This window comes from Camelina sativa, chromosome 20, assembly GCF_030686135.1.
Source record: "Camelina sativa cultivar CO46 ecotype springtype chromosome 20, ASM3068613v1".
Taxonomy (NCBI): domain Eukaryota; kingdom Viridiplantae; phylum Streptophyta; class Magnoliopsida; order Brassicales; family Brassicaceae; genus Camelina; species Camelina sativa.
In genome coordinates this window covers 15,501,825-15,526,811 of record NC_141899.1, presented here as the reverse complement: position 1 = coordinate 15,526,811, position 24,987 = coordinate 15,501,825, and the positions used below count along the sequence as shown (strand labels likewise).

Here is a 24,987-nt window from a genome sequence, read left to right as displayed (position 1 = left end):
CTTCAACAAAAATAATAATACCTAATGGACTTATTTGGATTTATTGTTTGGCGTTAATGGATTTTGATCAAACAATATTCATTATTTCAATCAGATAGGTCATTTAGTCTTCGAAAGCTTCTAAATGCAGAATGTAGAAGAATCCAATAAAGGATTTAAATAGAAAAGAGGATAAATTGAAATAGCTCATTAGAGCGTTATTGTGTAAAAAAAACTAAAAAAATGTAAACAGAGGGACAAGAACTTCGATTGTCACCAAAAACAAAGAGATTGTGAATCAATAAATCATTCACAAGTTCGATCTCTCCTTCGTTATTTGCTCCCAAGTTCTATGTTAATCTTGCAAACACATGATTGATGGTTTTTATGTGAGCTCTGACATCGCTGACCGCGTATTTCCCGTGATTCACCCTGATGTTTCCTGTTTTATTTTACGTTTCTAACCGCAGGTCGTGTCTTTTTTAAACCAGGAAACATGTATTATGTATAATGTATTATATGATCTCCACTGAGCCAAAATATTTGGTTTCCATTATTCCATAGAGGAGGAAGAGGAGCAAAGAATATATATTGGAGAAAAGCAGCGATCTCCTCAAGTATATCCATCAGGAGACTCGCCTTGATGCAATGTACTAGAATCTTCACTTTAGCATTCGTGGAGAAGACAGACATGTGATGTCAATGTGTATGTATTTCAAATTCTAGCGTTTTAGGCGAGTAAGATCATCAAGAAGAGTATTAACTATCAATTATCATGAGTTTTGTTTGGTTCTCAATTCCATGACCTGCACCTTGCTTTTCTAGGAAGGAATTGGGACCAACATGGAGTATAGTTCTAGTGATCAACCATTGTCGATACACTTCTTGTGTGAGTTGAAGCATCAATAGAGGCCAATCTCCATAAGTTATCGAAATAGGTTTTAGTCTTTCAAATTGTTAAATCTTTAAATGGTTATAATGCAAAAAGAAAGAAAAAAAAATGTTAAATATGTAAACACTGAAGATTTTTTTGTTTCCATTTTGGGAATTTGTGGTACAAATTACAATGAAGAAAAAAAATCAATGTTTTGTAAAAGTGAGCACGTTGTTGTTGTTTCCTTTTTTTTGTGTGGAAAACTATAAACTTTTAAAAAATGTTAAATATCTAAATATGATGATTACTTTCCATTTTTTTATCATCACCAACACACTATAAATCCAATAAGAAACAATTGAAAATCTCTTATTCTGTGGAAGCAAAAAAAAAAAAAACGATAGATTGAAAAGTGAATACGCAATCATGTTGGTAGAGTTGCTTAAAAGTCTGATCCGGTTTCTGTTTTGGAGCCTACCGCGCTTCTTTTTGTTAGCCGGTTCATCATCATCTAATAAAACCAAATACTCAAGGATTCCAAGACTCAGAGAAAGTGGTGATTTAACAGTATTCTCCTTGTTCTTCATCCTGCTGATTTTGATGGGGACTTTGTATTTTATAATCAACTGGCTGCAGGAGCAGAACGAGAACGGCCGTGCTGACACCGTGACTATTTTTGTTATTGCCATCTTCACTCTTTACGTGCTCTCCCTCTGTTTGTTATAGTTCTCGTTTTCGTTTATTAGGTTTATAAGATTTATTAGGTTTTTTTATACACTTAACTGTTGTTTACTGTATAACTTCAATAGTATGATATTCTATTAATTATGATTTGAATTTCTACTTTGTCCTCTTTTTCTCTATTTAAACCACATTTATTGAATTATCAAATCATCTGTCGAGATTTTGGTAGCATTGGTCAATGGACTTGTAAACTAGGAAACCAATACGAGCTCCAAATCGCTGCAAATCTGAGTATGAAAATAACCAAAATATCCCGAAACCGAGGATCGTTTGGATTAGCAAGAAGTTGTCAATACTGTGCTATGATGTCCATTAATTTTGTTAAAATTGTTAGCCAACCACTTGAAACACACCCCGTGCATACAATGATACAGATACATTGCCTTTGGTAATAGCCTCACCGTATAAGTAAACTCTTTCTAGGAATTTTTTAAAAAACAGAGCTAACATAGGAAACAGAGAAAATTGTGTAACAAAACCGTTCAAAAATCAAAAGTGATAAACTTTGAACAACCTGTGGAGAGTCCCCCAGAGATGCAAGGAAGGTCGCCAGGCAGGTCCGTGGGGATGGATTGCTTTGCATTGGTCCGAAGATTCAGCAACACGTTGCAGGGAGAACCAAAACGAGACGTATACAAGTACCATCTCCTCTTCATTATGACTTATGAGAATTAAATAATCGAATATATATCACATTACTAGAAACCTATCTCTATATATTTTTTTCTTCATTATCTATAAAACTCCGAATTAATAAATTCTTTATTAGAGAATTATCAAAGCACGAATCATGTTGCACTAGATGTCAAGTTAGACTTTCATTAATCCAAATTATACATAATATTCATCATAGGATGTTTTACACAATAATATATATATATATATATATATATATATATATATATATATATGAAAATGTAGTTTTTCTATTTGATAGCTAGAATGAAAAGAAAAGTTTAAAGTGACCGTATATCATCAATTACTGAGATTAAAAGTTTTTTAACCAGAATTTGGTGTAGGGGCTTCAATTTGAGCATAACATCTGTTCCAAACTTTGATAGCCTTGAAAAGACTTTTGGAAGCAAAACGTTTGATATGGTAATTCTTGAACATTAAATTCGCAATCGCAACGTGACAATCTTTCCCAACTCTCACTATGTTCTCACAACAATGTTTCGAAACGTTTTTGTTTTGAAGAATCTCTCTCATCACTTCCCTGCGACACTGACGTCCCCTCTTGTTACCGCAACTTACGACATAACTAAAGTGTTGTGATGACAATTTCTTGAGCACGTTGTTGTTGTATTCGCTTGAAGTTGGAGATTCCGTAAACAGCGTATATAAATCAGCGTTGGGATCGATCCATGGCTCATCAGTTTTTGTGGCTAAACTAGGATTAGCAATTGATATCAAAATAGTGATCAAGAGACCTCCCATGAAAACTACCTTAAGCTCCATTTTTTATGTTTGTATTATTTTTGCTTTGAATTTTTCACTCCACTTTGAAAGATATATATATATGTAGCGACTAACATGCATGTGTAAATGTTATTGTAACGTCTTTAATTAATAAAATACTGTTTTTTTCTTCTTTTGTTATTTCTGTTTTGTCATCTACATGATTTCTTTATTTACATGCATTAACTATAATTATGTCGAAAACTAACATCTTTTGGTTTGCTTAACGTTACGTAACTAATAGATTTTACTTCAACGTGACCAAAAAATAACGTCATCCAAAGATTTTAATAAATTTGTTGTCTCGACCCCAAAAAAAAAAAAAAAAAAAAAAAAAACTGTCAAATTCATAGTATTTAATGGGCCTAAGAAATGTTTAGCGTAAATTATTTAATGGGCTTAGGAAATGAGGCCCATTTACAATTTCTCGACAGGGTTAAACACGTGGCGATATATAATTGGATAAAAGGATGTTACAGAAAACGAAAGCAATAACGGAGAGAGAAACAAGGATCTTCGCTTCTCTCTCTCTCTCTAATCAATTCGATTTCTCTTTGCTTCTTCTTCTTCTTCTTCTTCTTCTTCACAAAACACACACAAAACTGTGAAAAAAAGAAAGCTTATAAAGCTCTCCAGATCTGTGGAAACCGACCCCATGGCTATGGAGTTTTATAGAAGTTCAAGGAGGTTACAAATCCTTGGATCTGTGATTCTTCTTCTCTTCATCCATGCCGCTCACTCTTTTTACCTCCCCGGTGTCGCTCCTCAGGATTTCGAAAAGGTATTAAAAAAAACGTATTCTTAATTCCATTGGGATCTGATTTGGATCTCTCGGATCTGGTTTTTTTAAGATTAGTTTTAGCGAATCCTTAGTGCCACCGACACTTTTAGCCTCTTAATTTTCTCATTACGATCTCTTGATCTGTATCCAATGTCGTATTTTTTTCAATTGTTATCTAATTACACTATACACTAATTCATAGCTAAATTGGATACAAATCTTTTGCATGCTAATCCAACCTTATAGTAGAAGATCCAAAGCTGAAGTTTTGATATTTTTTTTGTTTATGTTTGGGGTCGTCTTATGTAGGGAGATGAGTTGAAGGTGAAAGTGAACAAGTTGACATCTATTAAGACTCAGCTTCCGTATTCGTATTACTCTCTTCCTTTTTGCCGTCCTAAGAAGATTGTTGACAGTACTGAGAATCTTGGTGAAGTTCTTCGTGGTGACCGCATCGAAAATGCTCCTTATTCAGTTTGTTCTCTGTTTTTTGATTGAATATGATTACAGTTGATACTTTCACTTTAAATTTACCCCTAACTATTGAGGAACTGGAATAATGCAGTTTAAAATGCGTGAACCACAAATGTGCAATGTTCTCGGACGTGTCACGCTTGATGCCAAGTCTGCCAAGGCATTCAAAGAGAAGATTGATGATGAGTATCGGGTCAACATGTAAGACTTTTGAATATGAGAACTACATTGACTTTTTTTTTTTAGTGAATAGCATGTACTCTTCCTCTGTTACGTTTCTCATGCTGTGTGTTGTGTATATGTGTGTGTTAGGATCCTTGATAACCTTCCTCTAGTGGTTCCAATTGAAAGAATTGATCCAGGTCAGGGTTCTCCCTCTGTTGTGTATCAGCTAGGATATCATATCGGTCTTAAAGGGCAGTATGAGGGGGTAAGTAAGTTTAGATTATTCACTATTTGCGTTGAATGTGAGTGATAGCACGATTTTCTAAGCAGTCCTTTGGATTTTACAGAGCAAAGAGCAAAAGTACTTTATGCACAATCACTTGGCATTCACTGTCCGGTATCACAGAGATGTGCAAACCGATGCTGCAAGGATTGTGGGATTCGAGGTCAAACCATTCAGGTGCAGTTCTTGTTAACAAAAATAGACTCTCGGGGTGTTCTCTATTTTTCCAGTACTAATTATCCTTCCCTTGATTTGCAGTGTCAAGCATGAATACGAGGGACAATGGAGTGAGAAGACCCGTTTGACTACCTGTGATCCTCACACAAAACGCTTGGTTGTTAGCTCAGCTACACCTCAAGAAGTCGAAAACAAGAAGGAAATTATCTTCACATATGATGTTGATTTTCAGGCAAGTTCTTGTTCGACTATCAGTTTATATAACTATTATGTTCCTCTTCTCTCTGTTTTTTCTTAGTGAGATACGATTGTGTTCCTCTTCTCACTGTTTTGATTTTTGCCCCTTCAGGAAAGTGAAGTGAAGTGGGCGTCTAGATGGGATGCTTATCTTCTGATGAGCGACAATCAAATTCACTGGTTCTCAATTGTCAACTCTCTGATGATCGTCCTCTTCCTTTCTGGAATGGTAGCGATGATTATGCTGAGGACCCTTTACCGTGACATTTCACGGTACAACGAGCTTGAGACACAAGAAGAAGCTCAAGAAGAGACAGGGTGGAAACTCGTCCATGGTGATGTTTTCAGACCTCCATCCAATTCAGATCTTCTCTGTGTCTATGTTGGCACAGGTGTCCAGTGTTTAGGCATGGTACTTGTCACTATGATCTTCGCCATGCTCGGATTTTTATCACCGTCCAACCGGGGAGGTCTTATGACAGCCATGCTCCTCCTTTGGGTCTTCATGGGCCTTTTTGCCGGTTACGCCTCTTCACGTCTCTACAAAATGTTCAAAGGAACAGAATGGAAGAGAATTGCCTTCAGAACAGCCTTCTTATTCCCTGCAGTCGTCTCAGCCATTTTCTTTGTCCTAAACGCTCTTATCTGGGGACAAAAATCATCCGGAGCTGTTCCCTTCGGGACGATGTTTGCTCTTATCTTCCTCTGGTTTGGAATCTCAGTCCCTCTTGTCTTTGTTGGAGCTTACATCGGATTTAAGAAGCCACCGCTCGATGACCCCGTGAAAACCAACAAAATCCCACGTCAAATCCCAGAACAAGCTTGGTACATGAACCCAGTTTTCTCAATCCTTATCGGAGGAATCTTACCGTTTGGTGCTGTCTTTATCGAGCTCTTCTTCATCCTCACATCAATCTGGCTCAACCAGTTCTACTACATCTTCGGTTTCCTCTTCCTCGTATTTGTGATCCTTATGGTCACCTGCGCAGAGATAACCATTGTTCTCTGCTACTTCCAGCTTTGCAGTGAAGACTATCTCTGGTGGTGGAGGTCTTACCTCACCTCAGGTTCTTCTGCGGTATATCTCTTCCTCTACGCAGCCTTCTATTTCTTCACAAAGCTCCAGATCACTAAGCTCGTCTCAGCTATGCTCTACTTCGGATACATGCTCATCGCCTCTTACGCGTTTTTTGTGCTGACCGGAACAATCGGTTTCTACGCTTGTCTCTGGTTCACAAGACTCATCTATTCCTCGGTTAAGATCGACTGATTCAGAAAACACATTCAAGAGAAGAAAGAAAGAAAGAAGGTAATATAGATTATGATTTTCACAAGTGCTAAAAGGCTTTGTTTTTACTCAATAGGGGTCTTCTTGTTTCGCTCTGTTTTTGGTTACAGTAACAAAAGGGTTTTTATATGTAAACCTTTTTCTTAGAGTGTATTCTGTTTGATTTTTCCCAAATGACACTTCGGATTATCTTTCTTGATTGACAATATGTGATTCTTTCAATTCTATTTATACTCTCTTTTTAAACTCTATTTGCTTTCAGTCTCTCTTGCCAGTTTAATTGCAGACACCAAGAAACAAAGCGATAGTATTACCGGTCCCTCATTGCACTCGTATTTAAAATTTTGTCTCCGACCGTTATTAAAATAATTGGTTTTATGTGTAAATGTCTTGGTACGGGGGACTTGACCGTTTTAAAAGTAAGCGTTGGGAGCAACAGTGAGAGTAGCAGAGCAGACACCATTACACTTCCAACGGCTAGTTTCTTCCTCTATATTTACAGACCCAATCATTCACAACAGAGCCCAAATTATCTCTCTTTTACTCTTATCTTTCCATTTCTCTCCAGCTGAGCTCACACACTAACTTAAACCCTCCCTAATGGCTCACAGAAGTCTTTTTCTAATCTTCTCCATTTTCTTCTTGTTGACTAATCTCGCCTGTTGCAAAGAGATTCTGGTCGGAGGCAAAACCAGCGCCTGGAAAATCCCTTCTTCGCCTTCTGAGTCTCTAAACAAATGGGCTGAGAGCTTACGTTTTCACGTTGGTGATTCTCTTGGTAAGTTTTCTTTTCCCTCAAAATTCAAATCCAAAATCAACCCTTTCCTCTAACTGTTTGTATTTGAACAGTGTGGAAGTATGATGGGGAAAAGGACTCTGTACTGCAAGTGACAAAAGATGCTTACATTAACTGCAACACAACAAACCCAGCAGCTAATTACAGCAATGGAGACACTAAGGTGAAGCTAGAGAGATCTGGTCCTTTTTACTTCATCAGCGGCTCCAAAAGCAACTGTGTCGAAGGTGAGAAGCTTCACATTGTCGTCATGTCCACTCGTGGTGGCCACACTGGTGGTTTCTTCACTGGTTCTGCTCCTTCTCCTGCACCTTCTTCAGCTTTATTGGGTGCTCCAGCTGTTGCTCCTGCCACTGGTTCCGCTTCTTCTTTGGCCAGTGGAGTCGGGATTTTGGGATTTGTTGGATTAGGGATTGTTTTGCTCTGATTTTGTTCATATCCACGAGATTTGTTGAATTCTTTTGCATTTTAAACATTAATGTATTTTCCGAATATAAAATTCGCCAACTTTAAGAGCTTTCAGAAAACACAATGCAATGTACAACAGCATACACTACAACACTAACTGGGGTCAAGTCATAAATCATTGGGGTTTATGTAAAAAGATCCTAAAACTAAAAACTTATATGAAATCATAAATTAAAAATCGAGAAGTAAAAGAATTTGCATTTGTTATATTTGAAATGGTATAGAAAATCTATAAATAAAAAAAATGAAAGTATACAATAAACTAAAAACCCTAAAACAAAAAAAAAGATTGTAATTACTTCTTCTTTTTTGAAAAAGGTAAATAAAACATAATAAAGCAAAGGAAAAATTATAAATAAAGGATCCTTTTCCAAAAATTTGACCATCTACACTTTTTTTCAAAAGTTTGGTTAAATAGGTTTTATGATATAAAATTAGTCAATTATGCCCTTAATTGTTTTTTCAGATAAATTTTGTTGATTTTTTGTCCCTTGAAATTAAAAAAACATCAATTAATCGGTTTTTGGGGCTTCATCAAGTGGGCCTAAATTGTTGTTTTGGGTTTTGACAAAGTAAGGGAAATTAATCGATTGGAAACCAATTAAGGTTAAAAAATTTTCCCAAAAGGGCTAATCGATCACGTTAAGGTATAATGTCGATTTTTCTTAATTTGTTTATCTTCTAAGTAATTTAGAATACGCATTCTAAAATGTATTAGAACAAATCTAAACAATAATTACGAAATCTTAACCATAAATTAAGAATATTTAAAAAATATTTAAAATTATTCGCTTTCCTTATTTAATTTATTTTCTTTCTATTTTAGGGTATTCTAAGGTTTACAGAATACAAATTCTAAAAATTTCTATGATATATCTTCTACTTCTTTTAGTATATAGGGTAAAACGTAGAAAACGAATTCTGAATTGATGTAGAATGAAGAAAAACGTAGAATACATATTCTTAATTTTGTAGAACATACAAAATTCAGGTTCTGAAATTTTTAGAACAAATTTTCCGTCTAAACTTCTTAGAACATGTACAAACTGTAGAATGAACAATTTAAATGTTTCAGAAAGAGAAAAAATCGTAGAAAGTCTATTCTAAACAATTTAGACCAGAAATCAGCAATTTACAAACTGATTTTTGACACCCAAAACATTTTTTTCAAATTTTTTTTTAACAGTTGTATACTAACATGGGTTTTCTATTTGTTTATTGGTTCAAATTTTTCAAAACTTCACTATTTCTATTAGTAGGGGCATTTTCGTCACAATTGACAATCTTGAAAAAAAAGTGTAGATGGCCAAATTTTTGGAAAAAGCTCCTTTATTTATAATTTTCCCTAAAGCAAATCACTAATCTAAAATGAAAATGAATTATTGTTAGTGTAAAGCTTGGTTTATTTATTTGAGTTTCTTTTTTCAGTTAGGAATATGTGAGCTAATAGTATGTGAGATCAGTATATGTGATATTTTACTTAATTTTTTCTTTTTTGTCATCAACTATAATTGTAGTAGTTTTTTTTTAGTTACTTAAATAAAATTTTTCTCCTTCAATATATAATTGACTTAATGTGTTTATAGAGACATTTTTTAGGTGGTGGTCTTTGACAGTAAAATATGATTGAGTATATAAATACATTTTTAAGTAGTTGACAGATTTACAAGTTGATGAGAATAAGATGACAGTTTGACTGGTTGTTTCAAGGTAAAGCATTATCTGAAGTACTCGTGTAATCATATTTTTAGGCGACATTGGCAAAATACGTATTTGATATGTTGAGGTATAGTCTCATTGGCATTCTATATAAACACACACTGTATCATATTTTGGATTGATGAGAAGTGAACCGTTTATTTAGATTTTCTCCAAAAACGTTACATATACCAAGATTTTATTTATCAAATCGACAACGTGTTGGTGTAGGAAGTGACCGAATTAGAGCGCACGTAAGATGGGATACGAACCGGACGGTACTTGTTGTCAAGCCACACAACAATTGATTTTGCTTCCAAAATAGGCTGCATCGTTAATGATTTACAAAATGAATCAGAACATATAAGTAAGAAACAAACACAAAAAGGCTTGACGAAAGCACCAAAATAACCTCTTGATTTGGAAGTTTAAAGATGAATTGTTCAAAGTAAATGCGTGCCACAGATGTCCTCGATATCCTCGTTTTCACCACAAATTTGCATCCACTCTGCTCAACGAAATAGAATAAATTAACATACAAAACATTGATCTTATAAAATGTGACAAACATTATAGGAAAACAAGAAGTTCAAAATTACACGTAAAGGTGCAAGAAACTTTATAGTCAACTCGGAAATTGCCAAGGCTTCACCAGAACGGGATACTTTATCACAGTTGATACCGATACTCTCCAAAAACTCGTGTAGACCTTAGTAATAAAACAAGTTTAGCAAACAGTACGTAGTTAGTAAGAATAGGATGGTAAGAATGGGAGATAGCTTAACTATAGCAACTGTCTCGAATTAGCGTAAAATAAACTAACCATGCTGGCAGTAGTTTGCATAAACAGAATTGTTCACAACACCGAATTGATCTAATTCATAATCTCGAACTTTCAGTTCAGTCTCATGGGGCCGGAACATTCTGCCATATGGAAATTTTCATATAAGATTATGAATTAGAAAATATTGATTACTACTCCCACCTTGGCCATTATATATTGACTATCTACAAATCTTGAGACTTCATCTAGGTTTTAATAAACAGAAAAGTAGTAAATATTAGATCTTTTATGAAATGAAAATTAGAGATATATTTCTGTACCCTTCGCCTTCTTTCAGTTTAAGACATGCTAGAGGCTTGAATGTCTTTGCGGTCCGGAGAGGTAGGACAAGTGGTCGACTCCAAAAACAGGGAAACCCAATAGACATAGCCGGTGGCGCCGCTGTGGTGGTAGCTTGAAACATTGTACTTCTTCACGATGCTCAAATACTGAATAGTTCGACAACCTTTTTATACGGTTTGTGAATATTGGTTCCAGTCACCACATGTGTGTATTTATATATATTATGTATGTTAAGGGATTGATTGGCAAGGTGTTTTACAAATTTTAAAAGCGAAACAAAAAATTATAAAGGTTTGAAATGCATCCAATCAAGCTTAATTAAGTTTTGGATTTTCTTTTTCATTTTATTCACAACCGAAATATTTTTTAATTCATTTTTAGTCATTTTTCTAAAGCACACGATTTTAGTCATTCTAATTTTTTTTAATCAAGCTTAAGCTTAAGTTTTGGTACAAAGCATTTTTCTAAAGCACACGATTTTAGTCACTCTAAAATTTTAAATTCTATAACCAAAATACTACAACAGCAAAATCAGGTTCTAGAACATTTTGTAATGAGTGTAAAATAAGATTTATTATATACATAATTAATTATTTTTTAATGCTGGGTTCAGATTTGACTTTATATATCTTTAAATAGAAAGATTTTAGTGTCGGCTTTCATGATTCTTATGATCCTTCATTTTCAACCTAAATATTCGTGGTTGAAGTCTTTGAATTATTTGTTTCATCTCAACCAAAACAGATAGATGTCTTTTCTTTTTTGGACAAAAAAACAGATAGATAGATAGATATATTGTAGAATTAAATGGAAAACTTCTATACTAGAAACTAACCTTGAATTTTGCAACGCATTAACTAACTAACCCGGACTAATGACACAAGGTCTTATACTTTCAGTGAAAACTAAAAAATTCCAGTGACGACGATTCAACTTCTAAGAAAACTACTCGAACACATGCTTAATTCAATCTAACCACAAGTTAATAACATTTTACACTAGTTTACAATAATACAATCATATTTAAACTTAACAAGTACCTCACATATTCGCAAACTCTAAATCACGTATCATCCAACCGCATCACAGTCCACCCAATCCAGCCACATGACACCTCTTCTCGTATCACAGACACTTTATCCATGTATCATTCACCAATCACCACCCCTTCTTGTTACTTAGTCACACATCTAACTATTCCCAAAGTGACCCAAGTAACAAAAACAGATGGGCTGGAATACTTTATTTTGTCCAGCCGCATAAACACTTTTCTCTGTCAAACCAACAACATACTCTTAGGTACTCACCGAGCACTTATCAACCATCTTCGATCAGCTCTTATACGCCTCAACCATCTGGGCTCATCCACTCGATCATCCATCGATCCTACCAGTACCGCCACCGGTCGCTCTCTCGGTAGCTCTCTTGGTACCAACATCCACTGTCGCTATCCGCTTCCCGATAGCTCCTCAGTACCACCTAGGTACCGCTATCGCACTCTCGTTACACTTGTAGCAGGACGTACCAGCTCGATAACTGCTTCGGTAACAGTTCAGACAGACTCACCCATCCGAATATCATCATCGCCGCCCATACTCGAATAATGATTCCATAGTCTTGTTCACAAAGCTTACTCTATTTTACATAACTTTTCTTGATCGCAGCCATTCAATGTCTCGACCTTTAATGTTGTACCTTATTCCATATTGGACTTAATCCACAAATTTCTTGACTTGATCTGCCCTTCCTAGAATCGGTCCAGATTTTTCTCGACAATTTTTGTGGCCAATCGCAACCACTCAGGAAACTTTCTGCCAACCACTTTTTGTTCTAAATACTCTCATTAACCATGCAACACTTCCAACCACTTATTGGCCAACCTACGTTCACCAAATGCAACACTTCTGGCCACTTCATGGGCGAACATAAACTCATGAAACTAACTTAGTCGCTTCTTTTACTATACTCCAAAAACCTTAACGTTTCACCATTTCGAAATGCTCAAACACTTAACCAAAAATACTCCTGAACCTTTTAAAAACTTTCAGATCTTACCTATCCTAACAATTAACATAAATTTGAATCGCTCATGATTTCCTTTTATACGGTTTGTGAATATTGATTGGTTTCAGTCACCACGTATGTGTGTATTTATTATTTATTATGTATATTAAGGGCTTGATTGGCAAGTGTTTTACAAACTTTACAAAGGGCTTACTTGATCCATACTGGTTTTCGGATCCCTTCCTCATCCTCAGTTCCTCACTAACACTTTTGGATCAGTTCTGATCCCATCACTCATGATCCTTATAACCATCCTGTCTAACAGCAATACCTTGGGGAACGCTTCCGGTCCCCACATATTTGCAATAGATACGCCTCAGCAAACATTCCAAGTTCCCGCAAAAAGATACAACAGGCACGCCTTAGACAAACCATCAATTCCCAAGGTTGTGGTCTCATACACGCGATGGTGAACCTCACTTGTTTCTACCGACGTGATCCTGTCAAGCATGATTAACCAAATCTTCCCACGACCAGACAAACCTTGGTGAGTACCACTACCACCAAACGTTACCCGATCTAGACTCCCATACAGAATGGATCAATCATCAAGACTATTAATCATACTCATACCTTGATACACACACAAGGTCTTGACATTACCACGCCTTGAACTCTCACAAGGTCTTAACTTTATCGCGCCTTGACAAACTCTCACTTAGTTCTCAAGGACACGTACACATTAATGTTTTAGCAAACCCACTTGGATTCTTTTGCATTTTAGACATTAATGTATTTTCCGAATATAAATTTCGCCAACTTTAAGAGCTTTCAGAAAACAGTTGCTAACAGTAACCTTATAAAAACCCTATCAAAGATTTGTTGCAAAAACCAACGTCTCTGCAATGGCGATGCTGACAAAAATGCCACAACTACTATCCAGAAAATTATGTAGCAGCAGCTGCAAACAATGAAGAAGAGAGTGTCAAAGGGACTAAGAATTTGCCAAGTAACGAATGCAATATTACGAAGAGAAAGAACTGACACATTATTCCAGCATGACAGAAATAAATGATGCTGAAAACCTCAAACCTCCAATCAGCAAATAAGCAACGGGATGCAATGACACCACAAAAATTGAAGACATTGATACTATTCTGTAGCCTAGGGAATCACAAAAAATAACTATACTTTACTACTTCCTCACTTTCCTCACTGACCCATCCTTTATGACTTCAAAGAAAAGTGTCAAAGTTACTAGAATCACACCATCAGGAGAAGCAAATTAATCCATAAGAGGAAAAAAAACCTAGACTAAATTTTTCAAAAGAAATGGACACAAACAGTCTTTATTATGGGATAGCTGTCGATAAATGTCTATAAGAGTTTATTAGGAGAAGGTATCTGTTTTTTCCTGAACGACCACCTAGTTGAAAATTCTAGAGATTTGCTTTCAGGTGTCAACCATAATCAGAAAAGAACATTACCATGGTATATTGGTAGTAAGTCAGGCTGTACCAACTTCAACATCATCTGAACCATCAGCTGCAGCCATTAAAGGGCCCTTCAAACCATTTTCATTGTTACCGATAATCTCACGAGCTGCTTTTTCAAGAAAGTCCTTCGCGGCTGACTGAACAGATTGTTTCTCATTTGATTGGTATTTCCTCTTTCTTGCAGTTGTTTCCGAATACCTGATCCTGGATTGTTCTCCTTTACTGAGGTCTCTAATGTTTTGCTTTTGGGCTAGAATCATTTAGTAATGAGTGTTAGAGTCACACCAAATCATGAATATAAAGGAAAACAGAAAGGTGGAGACACAAACTGCCTTTAAACTTACTTGATGTAAGATCAGGTAGAGAGTGTTCGATGAAACGGGTTGCTGCCTGACGGTTTAAGACAGTAGTCGGGCGCAATGGTTCTACGATATAAACAAGAAACAGATAAGAGATCATTTAGTGGATAAGACATTGAATAAGAGGTAGCAAATCAGTCCTTAACAAAATCAAAATGAATACAAAATTTCCTAATCAGAAGAACCTAACATCAACCAAACAAATTAAAATGAAACGATGCGCATAAGTAAATACTTTCGAGTAACTAAGTAGAACTACTCAGCCCATTAGTATCCGATAGCAGACCGACAAAACGATTCTTGTATGAAAGGTCACGAGGCATTTAAAAAAAAAAAAAAACAGCGCACAAGCGTGACCAATCTAGTAAACACCTTGTAAACGGAGACATACAAGTTCGTTCGATAAACAAAGAGGAGAGACTAATATCCCCCAATATCAGATAGTAGACCCGAACAGAAAGATAACTTAACAAAAAAGATTGCCATGTTCGTGAAACATTAAAGTCAACAATTAGCCACTAGTGATTTCAAATCAAACAAGTTTTATAAATGGAAGTGAATCCTGACAAAAACAAAGTGAAAACAGAGAAACTAGCTCTTGAATCTCCCTTAAATTCAAGATAATAGGTGGGTGCAATAGTAAGGTTACGAAAAGATAAATACAGAACAATGAATTAGGCGCGAGTCATTATGATAAGCCTTCCAATAGAATCACCACTTCAGTAAACAAAGTTGAACTACTACCCCCCTGCATTTAAGATGGGTACATGCAATACTAAGCATAGATTGAAATTAAAAAAAAAACTAACGAAGGCAGAGGTTTCATAATCCCAACAAAAAAAAGATAAGAAACACAAATTCTCTTAAGAGAGAATGTATCATTCAACAAGTACCCACAGGATTCCATTTACCACATGAGAAATGGCTAGCACCTATGACCTATCAGAAAAATATTCTAAACTGAGCATAATATTCAAAGGTTGCTGAGATATTATATCTCTAACAACACAGGATGCAGCATTACTCCAATATAAAGAGAAAGTCATAAAACTTTCTCCAACACAAGGCAATACAATCACCAATTCAAATTGAAACAGATGGTTTCTTAAACCACAGAAACAAAAGTTTAATACCCAAATACTTGTCTTCTCAATCCAACATTCAGAGAATGTTAACCCAAATACTTGTCAGAACTAACAATTTTGATCTCTCTCACTCTACAAATCATTTCAGGCACTAGAAAAATCAATCTTTACCTTTACTTTGATCCAAACACTTCTGAAACTTCTCTCGGTACACGTTTATCCGCTCCTACACAACCAATTCCACCATCAACAAAACAGCAAAAGGATACCTTTTTAATTGCATTTGCAAAGCATATAGAGTCTACACAACACACAGAATTACACATACAATTTCAGATTTCACACGATGATCATCAGGATCAACTCCAGTACACCTCAACCTCACTGCAATACAAAAAAAAAAAACCACAAACAAATTTCAACATTACCGCAAATAAAACAAACTTCAATGGAAACCAGATTCACAAGAAGAAAGCGTAGAAGAAAGAGAGTTACGTTCGTAAAGAGTAGTGGTTGCATCAGCTAGCAAGTACATAGTCTTAGCTCGCTGCAACGGCTTCATTGCAGCAAGAACCTCTGGCTCAGCTAAAGCAAGCATCTGTTCAAGCTGCGGTTTCAGTTCCTTGAGGTGCGCAAGTGTTTGGGTCACAGCTTCAATCGCTGATACCGGAACCACTCCAGCTCCCGCCGCCCCACAACCGCCGCTACTTCCACCACCTCCTTCCATCTTCAATCGAACCGAGAAATTGAAAAATCGAAAAATCTGATTGGTTGAAGAAACAAACTCGTTGTGTATTACTCAAGAGGTTTAAGAATTAGGTTTCCGATTAGATTCTCTGAGTCTCGCCGATAAGTGTCGAAGATGAAAAGGCGCTAACGAAATCGGAAAGAGTGACCGTCAGCATTATAATCAAATATGGGCCGTTAAAAGGCCTAATTACATTTAAGGCCCAGCAAGAATTTAGTTTTATGAAATGACTCCATTAAAGGCAAAGTAGATCAGATCCGGCGGTGATCAGATCGGCGATGGATGGTGGCGACGATGATATGGATTCTCTTTTCGAAGGGATGGAACTTTTTACGCCGGCGTCTCAGCTCGCAGATAACAGCGATAAAAAGGTAAGCTCATCTTCAATTACACCACCAACTCATTCTGAAGATAACGAGACCAAGGCGGCGGAGGCGGAGGCGGAGGCGACGGCTCCTCAGCCAGATGTGACGGAGGCTTTGGACGAGAATCTGTTTTCAGACTTAACGATTGTGACTCCGGTTCAACACCAGCCTGAGCCGATCGAGTCAGTTGTCACTACTACTCATCCATCTCCGGCGAAGAGTTATGGACGTCAGGTGTCACGGAGGAAGAAAAGAGCCGGTGGATTAAGAATAGGATACGGCAGGCACGAGATCAACAATCTCGACGAAGACGAAGATGATTCCGTCAGTCAACAATCCGATTCCGTTAGTCAAGTGTCGGATTCCGTCAGTCAAGTATCGGATTCCGTCGCGCAAGTGTTTGATTCCGGTAACCAATCTTTGGACTCTTCTACTCCTGCTGTTGATGTCGCTGTTGCTGTTGTTGTTAGTAATGGTAGCTCAAGGTTAGAATTAGTCAAGGCTCAGATCGAAACGAAGCTGAAACGTGCTCGTGACTTGGCTGCTTCAGTTACTTCTGCACGTAAGGACGCGATTAGGAAGAGAAGGCAAGCTTCTGAGAATCTCAGATTAGCTTCTACGAAGCACGAAGAGCTCGAGAAGCAGCTTGAGGACGCGATCGAGGCGGAGGATTTCGATGCGGCTGAGAGGATTAGCGAAAGCCTCGCGGCTAAGGAAAGAGATAGGCTAGCCCTGTTGTCATTGCTACGCCAAGCGGAATCTGATTGTGATGCTATTGAGTCGAGGATGGAGGAGGTTCTTGTTTCTCAGATTGAAGCTGAGGAAGAATCTGCCTCTATGCTTCGCACGTTTTGCACAGATGCTGAGAATGATGCTGGATCGATTCTGGATAAGGCAGAAGCTTTTTCTTCAGATGAAATGGAGAAATGGCATTCATGTTCTGAAGATGTTGAGGTTAGAAAAGTCGAATTGGATATAGAATCTGTTGTAGTTGATAATGTTCGGTTGTCGTTGAATGGTACTCTTGAGGGATCTGTTGAACAAGATATAAAAGAGAAGGAGATGCTGCGTAAGAAGAAAGAACAATTGTCAGATGAACTTGAGGAGCTGCTTGCTTTGGTGAAGGCAAAGGAGAAGGAGATTGCCGAGAACGATTTGCAAATTGAAGCAGTCGAGGAAAGAATTAATGATGTGGTGAGTGGCTACAAGGAATTGCAAACAAGTTTGGATAGTATGTTAAACAATGTGCAAGCGGGACTCACCCAGATTGATAAGGAAACTGAAGATTTGTCAATGAAAAAGAAAGAGGTTGACGAGTTTGTGGCAGCTGAGAAGGAGAGAGGAGCTAAACTCCGTGATCTTGTCCGTGTTTCAGGAGATGAAGCCTGTGAATATGAGGAAGTTATTAAATTGCGTAAAGGTCTGATGTCATATGTGTCTAAAACTAGAGAAGAGAGAGCCAAGCTTGTAAATATCGAAGAGAAGCTTTCTGAGGAAGTCCAGAAGCTACAAGAGGAGGTTTCTAGTACCCGAGAGTCACTAAAGGAGCAATCTTCTAGAAAGTCGATCATCCAACAGAATATTACATCTTTTATGGATAAAGTTATGTTCATAGAGAAAAGGATGCCGGAGCTTGAAGCAGAGAAGAAAGTGGCTGCATCTACAAGAAATTTCAAAGAAGCTGGAAGAATAGCTGCGGAAGCCAAGTCCTTAAATGTAGAAAAGGATAAGATACAAATGGAAACAGGAAAAGCTAACGCTGAGCTCGAAAAAGCAGAACATGAGATTGAAGAAACCATCAAGAGGCTACAAGAGATAGAGGTGTTGATTTTGTCAAAAGAAAAAGAACTGGCTATCAGTAGATTCCAGAGGTTGCGGATTGACAGTGGCACTGCAAAAGCAGAGAGTTCAGCTGCTCTGGAACTGAGCGACCTCGAAGAAGCTAATCTTCTACTTGAGGAAGCGCAAGAAGCAGAATCTGAGGCAGAGAAGCTCAAACTCACATGCAGTCTCAAAGAGGAAGAAGAAGAAGAGGCAAAATCTTATGATGTTTTTGTCTCGATGGAACTCATAGCCACCGTTGGTCTGAAAAAATTACAAGATCTAGCGGAATCTGTTCCATCTTAATCTCTGAAGCTGCTTCCAGGTTCAATCGTAGTGACTAAATGAATCATCAAAAAGGAAGAACCAAATGGTTTTGTAGATCTATCAAACACCATGAAGCTCCACAAAGCAGTCCACATGTATGTTTTTTTTGTTTTGTTTTCGGGATCCATGTTTAATTGATTTGGTTGTTCAAAGAAATGAGTGCAAAGCTTATTCAAATTAAAACGTTGTGGGTACAGGAGGGTAGGGTAGAAACGCCAAGAAGAAATATGTTGGGATGTACTTACTTTGTTTTGTCCATTAAGAAGTCTTATCACACACCTCTATCAAAATGTCTTGCTCTCGCTGTCAGTGGGATGTTCTTAAGTTCTATCTTCCTTTTTTATTAAAATATCAATTTTATGAAATAAAATACTTATATTTATTTTATTTTCTATAACTATGCATTTCAAATAAACAAATAAAAGAATGTATGAAAAATATAAATAAATATTCAAATCTTGAGGCGTATTAAGTTTTCATTTTTTTTAGCTTTACCTTCTTAGTTATTTTAATCATATATTGTTATACCTTTTTAGGTTTGCGTTTTCTATTTTATATTTAGGGTATAGTTTTGAAGATGTAGGGTTTAGTATTTAGAGTTTAGGGTTTAATTTTAAAATATAGTCTTATTTTGGAAGTTTAGAAATGATATGCTAAATTTGGAAGTAAAACTTATGTTTACGTTATTTGTGAGAATTGTCCTTATATCATTGTATATTAGTTTAAAGTTTTAAATATATACTATTTTTTTAGGTAAATACTACAAATATAAAAGATAAAAAAAGATATTTATATCATCATTTTTTAAATAAATAAATAAAATCTAAGTTTGAGATATATCTTGGCAGAAGTTTTTTTTTTCTTTTTCTGCTCTCACTAAAAGAAATATCATAATGAGTAAAATCTAAAAATATGTAATTTTTATTTTAACGATATGTAAATATTCTGGACTCATTAGGTGAATGTTAGTTTTTCTAAAGTTTAAAAGATTTGTTAGTTATAAATTTAATAACTATATAATTCATTTTAAAATTTTCAAAAATACAAAACCAATTAAACATTTCATTTAACATATTAAAAACTAAACAACCAAAATAATATCAAACTATTTTTGTTAAATACATTTGGTCGCGAATGCTCACGGGTAACTCCCCTATCTATATTACTTTATGTTTATATTAGAAAAATTACTTCTATTTCGTATCATTATAGGTTAAATTATGGCATTTCTTTTGATTAAATCTTGAACGAGATAGTTACTTACCAAATAGTTAAAAAAATGTTTGAGCCTCTTCGTTGCTTTGGCAAAACTCGAATACGGCATTTATCATCACTTGTGTAAGTTTGATAGGCATGAGCTCCAGAAAGTTCATCCCAAATCCAAATTCTCCAGCTCTTAACAGTATCGTTAGCAGAGAAGTGTAATGTTCTTAACTGAGTTTATATTGGTCAATGCCAAAACTGTTCTTCAGCAACTAGAGAACGTCAGCAGCCTTGCTCAACAAACCTCCTGCGTCGCAGGTAAATAATATCGCATGTATAGTGGACTTTGATGGGGAAAATCCTTCTTCTAACACCATTCGATAAAACTGAGCATGTGCCTCATTAGGGAGGTTATAGTCGCATTCGCATATGCCCAAAGCAGAACGTTATTTGCCAGAAAACCATACGATTCACTTTCAGAAATCATCTTCTTCGCTTCTTTAATAGTCTTATAATTTATTTACTCTTTGAATTGTTAAATTAATTGAACTATTTTAAAAAAAAATACATTTTCCCACACAAGCGTGTTGTAACTTTTCTAATATAATATTGTAGAAAAAGGGTTATATGTATTAACCTTTAGTAAAATTTGTATTGATTTGAAGTGTTATTGGTTTTTATATTTACAAAGTCCATATTAAAAGAGTTTGAGTTATTCGATTAAATATTTACACTGATCATTAAAACTTTGAATTATTTATGTTTGATAGTTCTCATTATTAAAAAAATTTAGTTAAAAGAGTTTAAATGAATCTGAAATTGATTTCCTGCATAACTTGTAGCAATCAAATCTAACTTTGTTACCTTCAAATTTATAATGATATTCCATGTTTTCTTTGTCATCTTGTTAACATGTAGAAAATTCCAAAATGAAAGAAACTCGAAAAGAGTGTTATGAAAAGTTGGCATATATTTGACATATTTCAAAAACCAATTTAGCAAACTAATATTTACTATATGGTATTCGAAATTGTACAAAATTTGTGGTGAATTTTTAAAACTGGTAGACTTGCATAAAAGTTGTCGAGCATTGTTGATAGACTCAGCCATAGACCAAAATAATCAAATTCTAATTATATGAAATTACGCACCTAACAAACTCTACAAATGTAAAAGTGAATATAAGAGACTTACTCCATTTGCTCAAAAAAAAAAAGAGACTTACTCCAAATGACTATCTAGCTCTCTATTTTCTTATTTTTCTACAAATGTAAAAGTGAATATAAGAGACTTTACAAATGTAAAAGTGAATATAAGAACTTACTCCAAATCACTATCTAGCTCTCTATTTCTTATTTCTCTCCTTATTAATAAACTAAATGTAAACAATTAAATCATATATATAAAAGTAAGGTTTTGGTCTCTCCTTATTGGTTGATTTTCATTTAATACTTTCTAATTTTTTTTAAAAAAATTTGCTTTCTAATTGTTTAATTGCTTTAAATGATATTTAAGACCCAATTAACACAATATATTTAATTCATACATTAAAATAAAATTATAACTGAAAATAAAATAAATTATGCATTAATCATATTCCACCACTCAATCTTATTCAAACACAATAAATAATACTTGTAACTCCAATAATTCTAAATGTAACTTCTATCAATTCTTATCATATAAATAAGCATTGCTTCATTCTCTTCCACAATATCTCAAATCATTTTTTCTTTTTTTTCTTTTTATGTTTTCAATTTCTTATTTTTGTTGTATGTGTTACAAAAAACCAAATGAAATATCATTGTAAAATTTTAATGCTAAATTTTAATTTTAGAGACTACATGATATATATATTTTACATTGTTTTTCTATTTAAAGATTCATCTCCATTATCTAATTTGGATTTTTTTTTTTGCCAGCTATCTAATTTGGATTATCATCTTATAAGTAATCATTATCTCCTCCTCTCTCATCAATATCAAATGTTGTTATATCTAATATGTGTTGTAAGAGTTTGATTCTATATTTTAATTTAGAAAGTATTATATATAAATTATAATTAACATTGTTTTCAATTTTTATTTTATTTATATAAAAGTAAAATATTTCTTTTATATTTCTTGCCTTTCTAATCTATTCATATTTATTTTTAAAATTTCCATAGCTAAATTTAAATTCACATATGTTGGTTTTAACAAAAAATCATGTTTATTTGAGAATCTGTTTTAAAATGTTTATCTTCATTATCTATTTTAGATTACCATCTTATAAGTCATTATTTTTCATACTCTTACAATATTCACCATACAATAAGGTCATGAAGTTGAAAAGATTCATCTCTAATTCTCTATTATGTACTCTGGTTATCTCACATATTCATGTATCACTTTTAATAATTTAGAATGATCAATATAATTATCCATTTATAAAGTCTATTTTATTTTGTAAAGTCTATTTTGTTTTGTGATCCAATAGATAAATAGGTAAAGATCAATATAATATTTATATTATTTAAGATTTGAGGTTTTTGAAAACAAAAAGAACTTAATTATAAAAAATTGATTTTCTTGATTTAAGCAAAATAAAAAAAAGTGAAATATAGAAAATAATATAATTATTAAAATACCATTTAACTAAATCCTCTAAAGATGAAACCATTAGTATGAAATCTAGCACTATAAATTAAATTGATGAGTGAAAAACAAAAATAAAAAAATAAAAGGATTGAAGTTATTCTTGGGGTTTTAAAAAATCTTTAGATTGAAGTTCATATAATTTAAAAAAAAAAACTAATTTAGTTTGTCACTTCAAAAGTAATATTTTCAATTTGGAATATTATGTGTGAATGTTGAGTTTATATCAACAAAACAATCAAAAAGTGTAAGTTTAAATTTTGATTGAGCCACTTGGTATTCCTTTTCTTTTAAGTCAAAAATAAATTAAAAGATTTATTTATAATTAACCCACTTTTAAAGGCATTTAACTCCATTTAACTCTACATTTAACTCAAATGTAACTCCTACCCAATAATTTTACATTCATTCCTCCAATTAATATATTTATCTTTCAAGAAAAAATGTTTTTGGTAAAATTTTAATATTTTTTAATTATTTTAATTGCTTTAAACTTTGAAATGAGGAATATTCTATATACAATAATTTTAACCGTAGTTACTAATTTTTTTTAATAATTTTATTTGATTCAATTTTACTATACACTACAGTCTTATGTTTACAATGTCATTAAGAAAAAATTTTTAAATAAATGTTTAACCTCTATAAAGCATGATAATAAACATAGATTCTCTCATATTAGGAAAATGTTTAAATTTCTATATTATAATTTATACTAATATAGCTAATCAATTTGTAATAATTTTTTGTAGTATTGGTTAATTTTTGATTTATAGAAAAGTTTATATATTTTAAATTTTGTATAATAAATAACCATACCGAAAAAATGTTGACAGGAGTGTTATTTTGAGAAATTGCTATAAAACTTTTTGAGATTCATACATTAGTATACTTTTTTTTTGAGATTATACATTAGTAAAACAATATTTTAGTTTAAGAAAATTTAAGAAATATAATCAGTACTATTATGTATATAATCACGCATTGCATGGACTAATTACCTAGTAAACAAATAAGATTTACTATATTAATATTAAATGTATTTATTTTTTAAAAATCTATTATATCACCGTTTCATAGAGGTAGAAACCAATGTACAAAAACATAGTTTGCCAGAAAGAAGTGGGGGAATTTGGTTTGAACTTCATCAAGTAATGGGTATCGTATTGGGCTTGGTATCATTCCTTCTCCTCTGCCGTGCAGCAAGTAATTGACTGGCACAAAGAAGAAAAATGTACCCAGTACCGACTATATAATATCGTTTGATTTATCCACAAATGTATTCTAATTTTGTTAGGGATGATGGGTTTACTAAACTAAATAAAAACAAAATGATTCAATCTGATAAATCCTCTCATGTAAAACCAACAAACCATATAAACTAAACCAAAATTACTATTCTAAATTAAGAGAGATCCATAGCATAATCACGACCCACCACAAAAACCAAACCAAAGGTCCAAAACCTAATCACGACCGAAATTTTTTTTACAAAATTAAAATTATTATTAAAACTAATCACGGTCGAAAACCGCTCACGGTAAAAGTGAATCAAAGTGAATCAGATCCCACACAAACAAAAGACATAACTTGATGTGAGCACGGGACCGGACTTTGACCGAGACGCCTCGGACGCAACCAAGACGCTTGCATCACTCGTGGGACAACAGCTGGCCAACGCACCAGAAATCACTTCGGGAGCTACGACGCGATCCAAAAGCTCCTCCAAGGCCACAAGACAGAAGATCAACCTGTTCGTGCAAGCATTCGTCCGAGACAACGACCCAACCGAAGCAGTTCAAGTGGAGACCGTTCGCACGGGCTTCATCCTTACTCAAGGATGAAGGCGACCAAATCGTTAGGGTAAGGACTCGTACTCTTTTTCCTTACTCCGGGTTTGTCCCACGAGGTTTACCGGAGAAGGCTTTAACGAGGCGACGAGCCTTAACGCAAACCCCTCCACGTTTTGAAGCCAAGGACGTTTCCCGCGCCAAGGCCGAAGACATGTTATCTTTTACTTAAAGCTTTGCATTTTGAACAATTTCTAAAACTTTCTCTTTGTAACGTTAAGTAGTGTGACGTGTGTGGTTATGCTTAAACCACTTAGAAGAGCGACGTATTCTATTTTAAAGAGAACACGTCAAAGGCAACGTGTGCGAACCATTGCGAGTCCGCATGTCCCTAGTCTCTTCTAAACCTAGCACTATTTAAACCCTCTTTTATTTCTTGTAAAGGCAGACTTGAATGAAAATAAAACTTTTCCAAAGAGAAAATCTTTGTATCTTGTCTCACTCCTCTCCATAGACCAAGTCTAGGACTGTTCTATCGAGAAACCCTAGCCGATCTCGAACCGGGTTCGCCATCGACTAGTCCGACCGTATCGCGAGAAGAGTTG

The 24,987-nt window shown here is 34.7% G+C and overlaps 6 protein-coding genes and 1 pseudogene across 6 annotated transcripts; 3 read left to right on the top strand and 4 right to left on the bottom strand.

The window, feature by feature from the left end:
- Window positions 1-329: 329 nt before the first annotated feature.
- LOC147918934 (uncharacterized) lies at window positions 330-2,242 on the bottom strand (annotated as a pseudogene).
- A 354-nt stretch (window positions 2,243-2,596) lies between these two features.
- LOC147918933 (protein DOWN-REGULATED IN DIF1 11-like) lies at window positions 2,597-3,055 on the bottom strand. The gene has a single exon (XM_087503786.1). It carries the CDS (start codon window positions 3,053-3,055, stop codon window positions 2,597-2,599), a length of 459 nt encoding a protein of 152 aa, XP_087359912.1.
- Window positions 3,056-3,520: 465 nt separating this feature from the next.
- On the top strand, window positions 3,521-6,711 carry LOC104770983 (transmembrane 9 superfamily member 9). Its single transcript, XM_010495454.2, has 7 exons — window positions 3,521-3,836; window positions 4,146-4,310; window positions 4,402-4,511; window positions 4,623-4,740; window positions 4,823-4,935; window positions 5,017-5,167; window positions 5,285-6,711. Exons 1-7 carry the CDS (start codon window positions 3,711-3,713, stop codon window positions 6,440-6,442), a joined length of 1,941 nt encoding a protein of 646 aa, XP_010493756.1. The 5' UTR covers window positions 3,521-3,710; the 3' UTR covers window positions 6,443-6,711.
- A 121-nt stretch (window positions 6,712-6,832) lies between these two features.
- LOC104770982 (early nodulin-like protein 13) lies at window positions 6,833-7,783 on the top strand. Its single transcript, XM_010495453.3, has 2 exons — window positions 6,833-7,238; window positions 7,310-7,783. Exons 1-2 carry the CDS (start codon window positions 7,061-7,063, stop codon window positions 7,681-7,683), a joined length of 552 nt encoding a protein of 183 aa, XP_010493755.1. The 5' UTR covers window positions 6,833-7,060; the 3' UTR covers window positions 7,684-7,783.
- A 1,830-nt stretch (window positions 7,784-9,613) lies between these two features.
- On the bottom strand, window positions 9,614-10,711 carry LOC104772576 (acyl-acyl carrier protein thioesterase ATL1, chloroplastic-like). Its single transcript, XM_019242221.2, has 5 exons — window positions 10,527-10,711; window positions 10,246-10,346; window positions 10,022-10,131; window positions 9,835-9,928; window positions 9,614-9,748 (listed from the first exon to the last, which is right to left on the bottom strand). Exons 1-4 carry the CDS (start codon window positions 10,667-10,669, stop codon window positions 9,866-9,868), a joined length of 417 nt encoding a protein of 138 aa, XP_019097766.1. The 5' UTR covers window positions 10,670-10,711; the 3' UTR covers window positions 9,614-9,748; window positions 9,835-9,865.
- A 2,475-nt stretch (window positions 10,712-13,186) lies between these two features.
- Window positions 13,187-16,370, bottom strand: LOC104770981 (uncharacterized). Its single transcript, XM_010495452.3, has 6 exons — window positions 15,988-16,370; window positions 15,821-15,876; window positions 15,664-15,718; window positions 14,393-14,473; window positions 14,040-14,298; window positions 13,187-13,513 (listed from the first exon to the last, which is right to left on the bottom strand). The coding sequence occupies exons 1-5, from the start codon at window positions 16,217-16,219 to the stop codon at window positions 14,060-14,062; spliced, it is 663 nt and encodes a 220-aa protein (XP_010493754.1). The 5' UTR covers window positions 16,220-16,370; the 3' UTR covers window positions 13,187-13,513; window positions 14,040-14,059.
- A 148-nt stretch (window positions 16,371-16,518) lies between these two features.
- Window positions 16,519-19,123, top strand: LOC104770979 (uncharacterized). Its single transcript, XM_010495451.3, has one exon. It carries the CDS (start codon window positions 16,519-16,521, stop codon window positions 18,730-18,732), a length of 2,214 nt encoding a protein of 737 aa, XP_010493753.2. The 3' UTR covers window positions 18,733-19,123.
- Window positions 19,124-24,987: the final 5,864 nt, after the last annotated feature.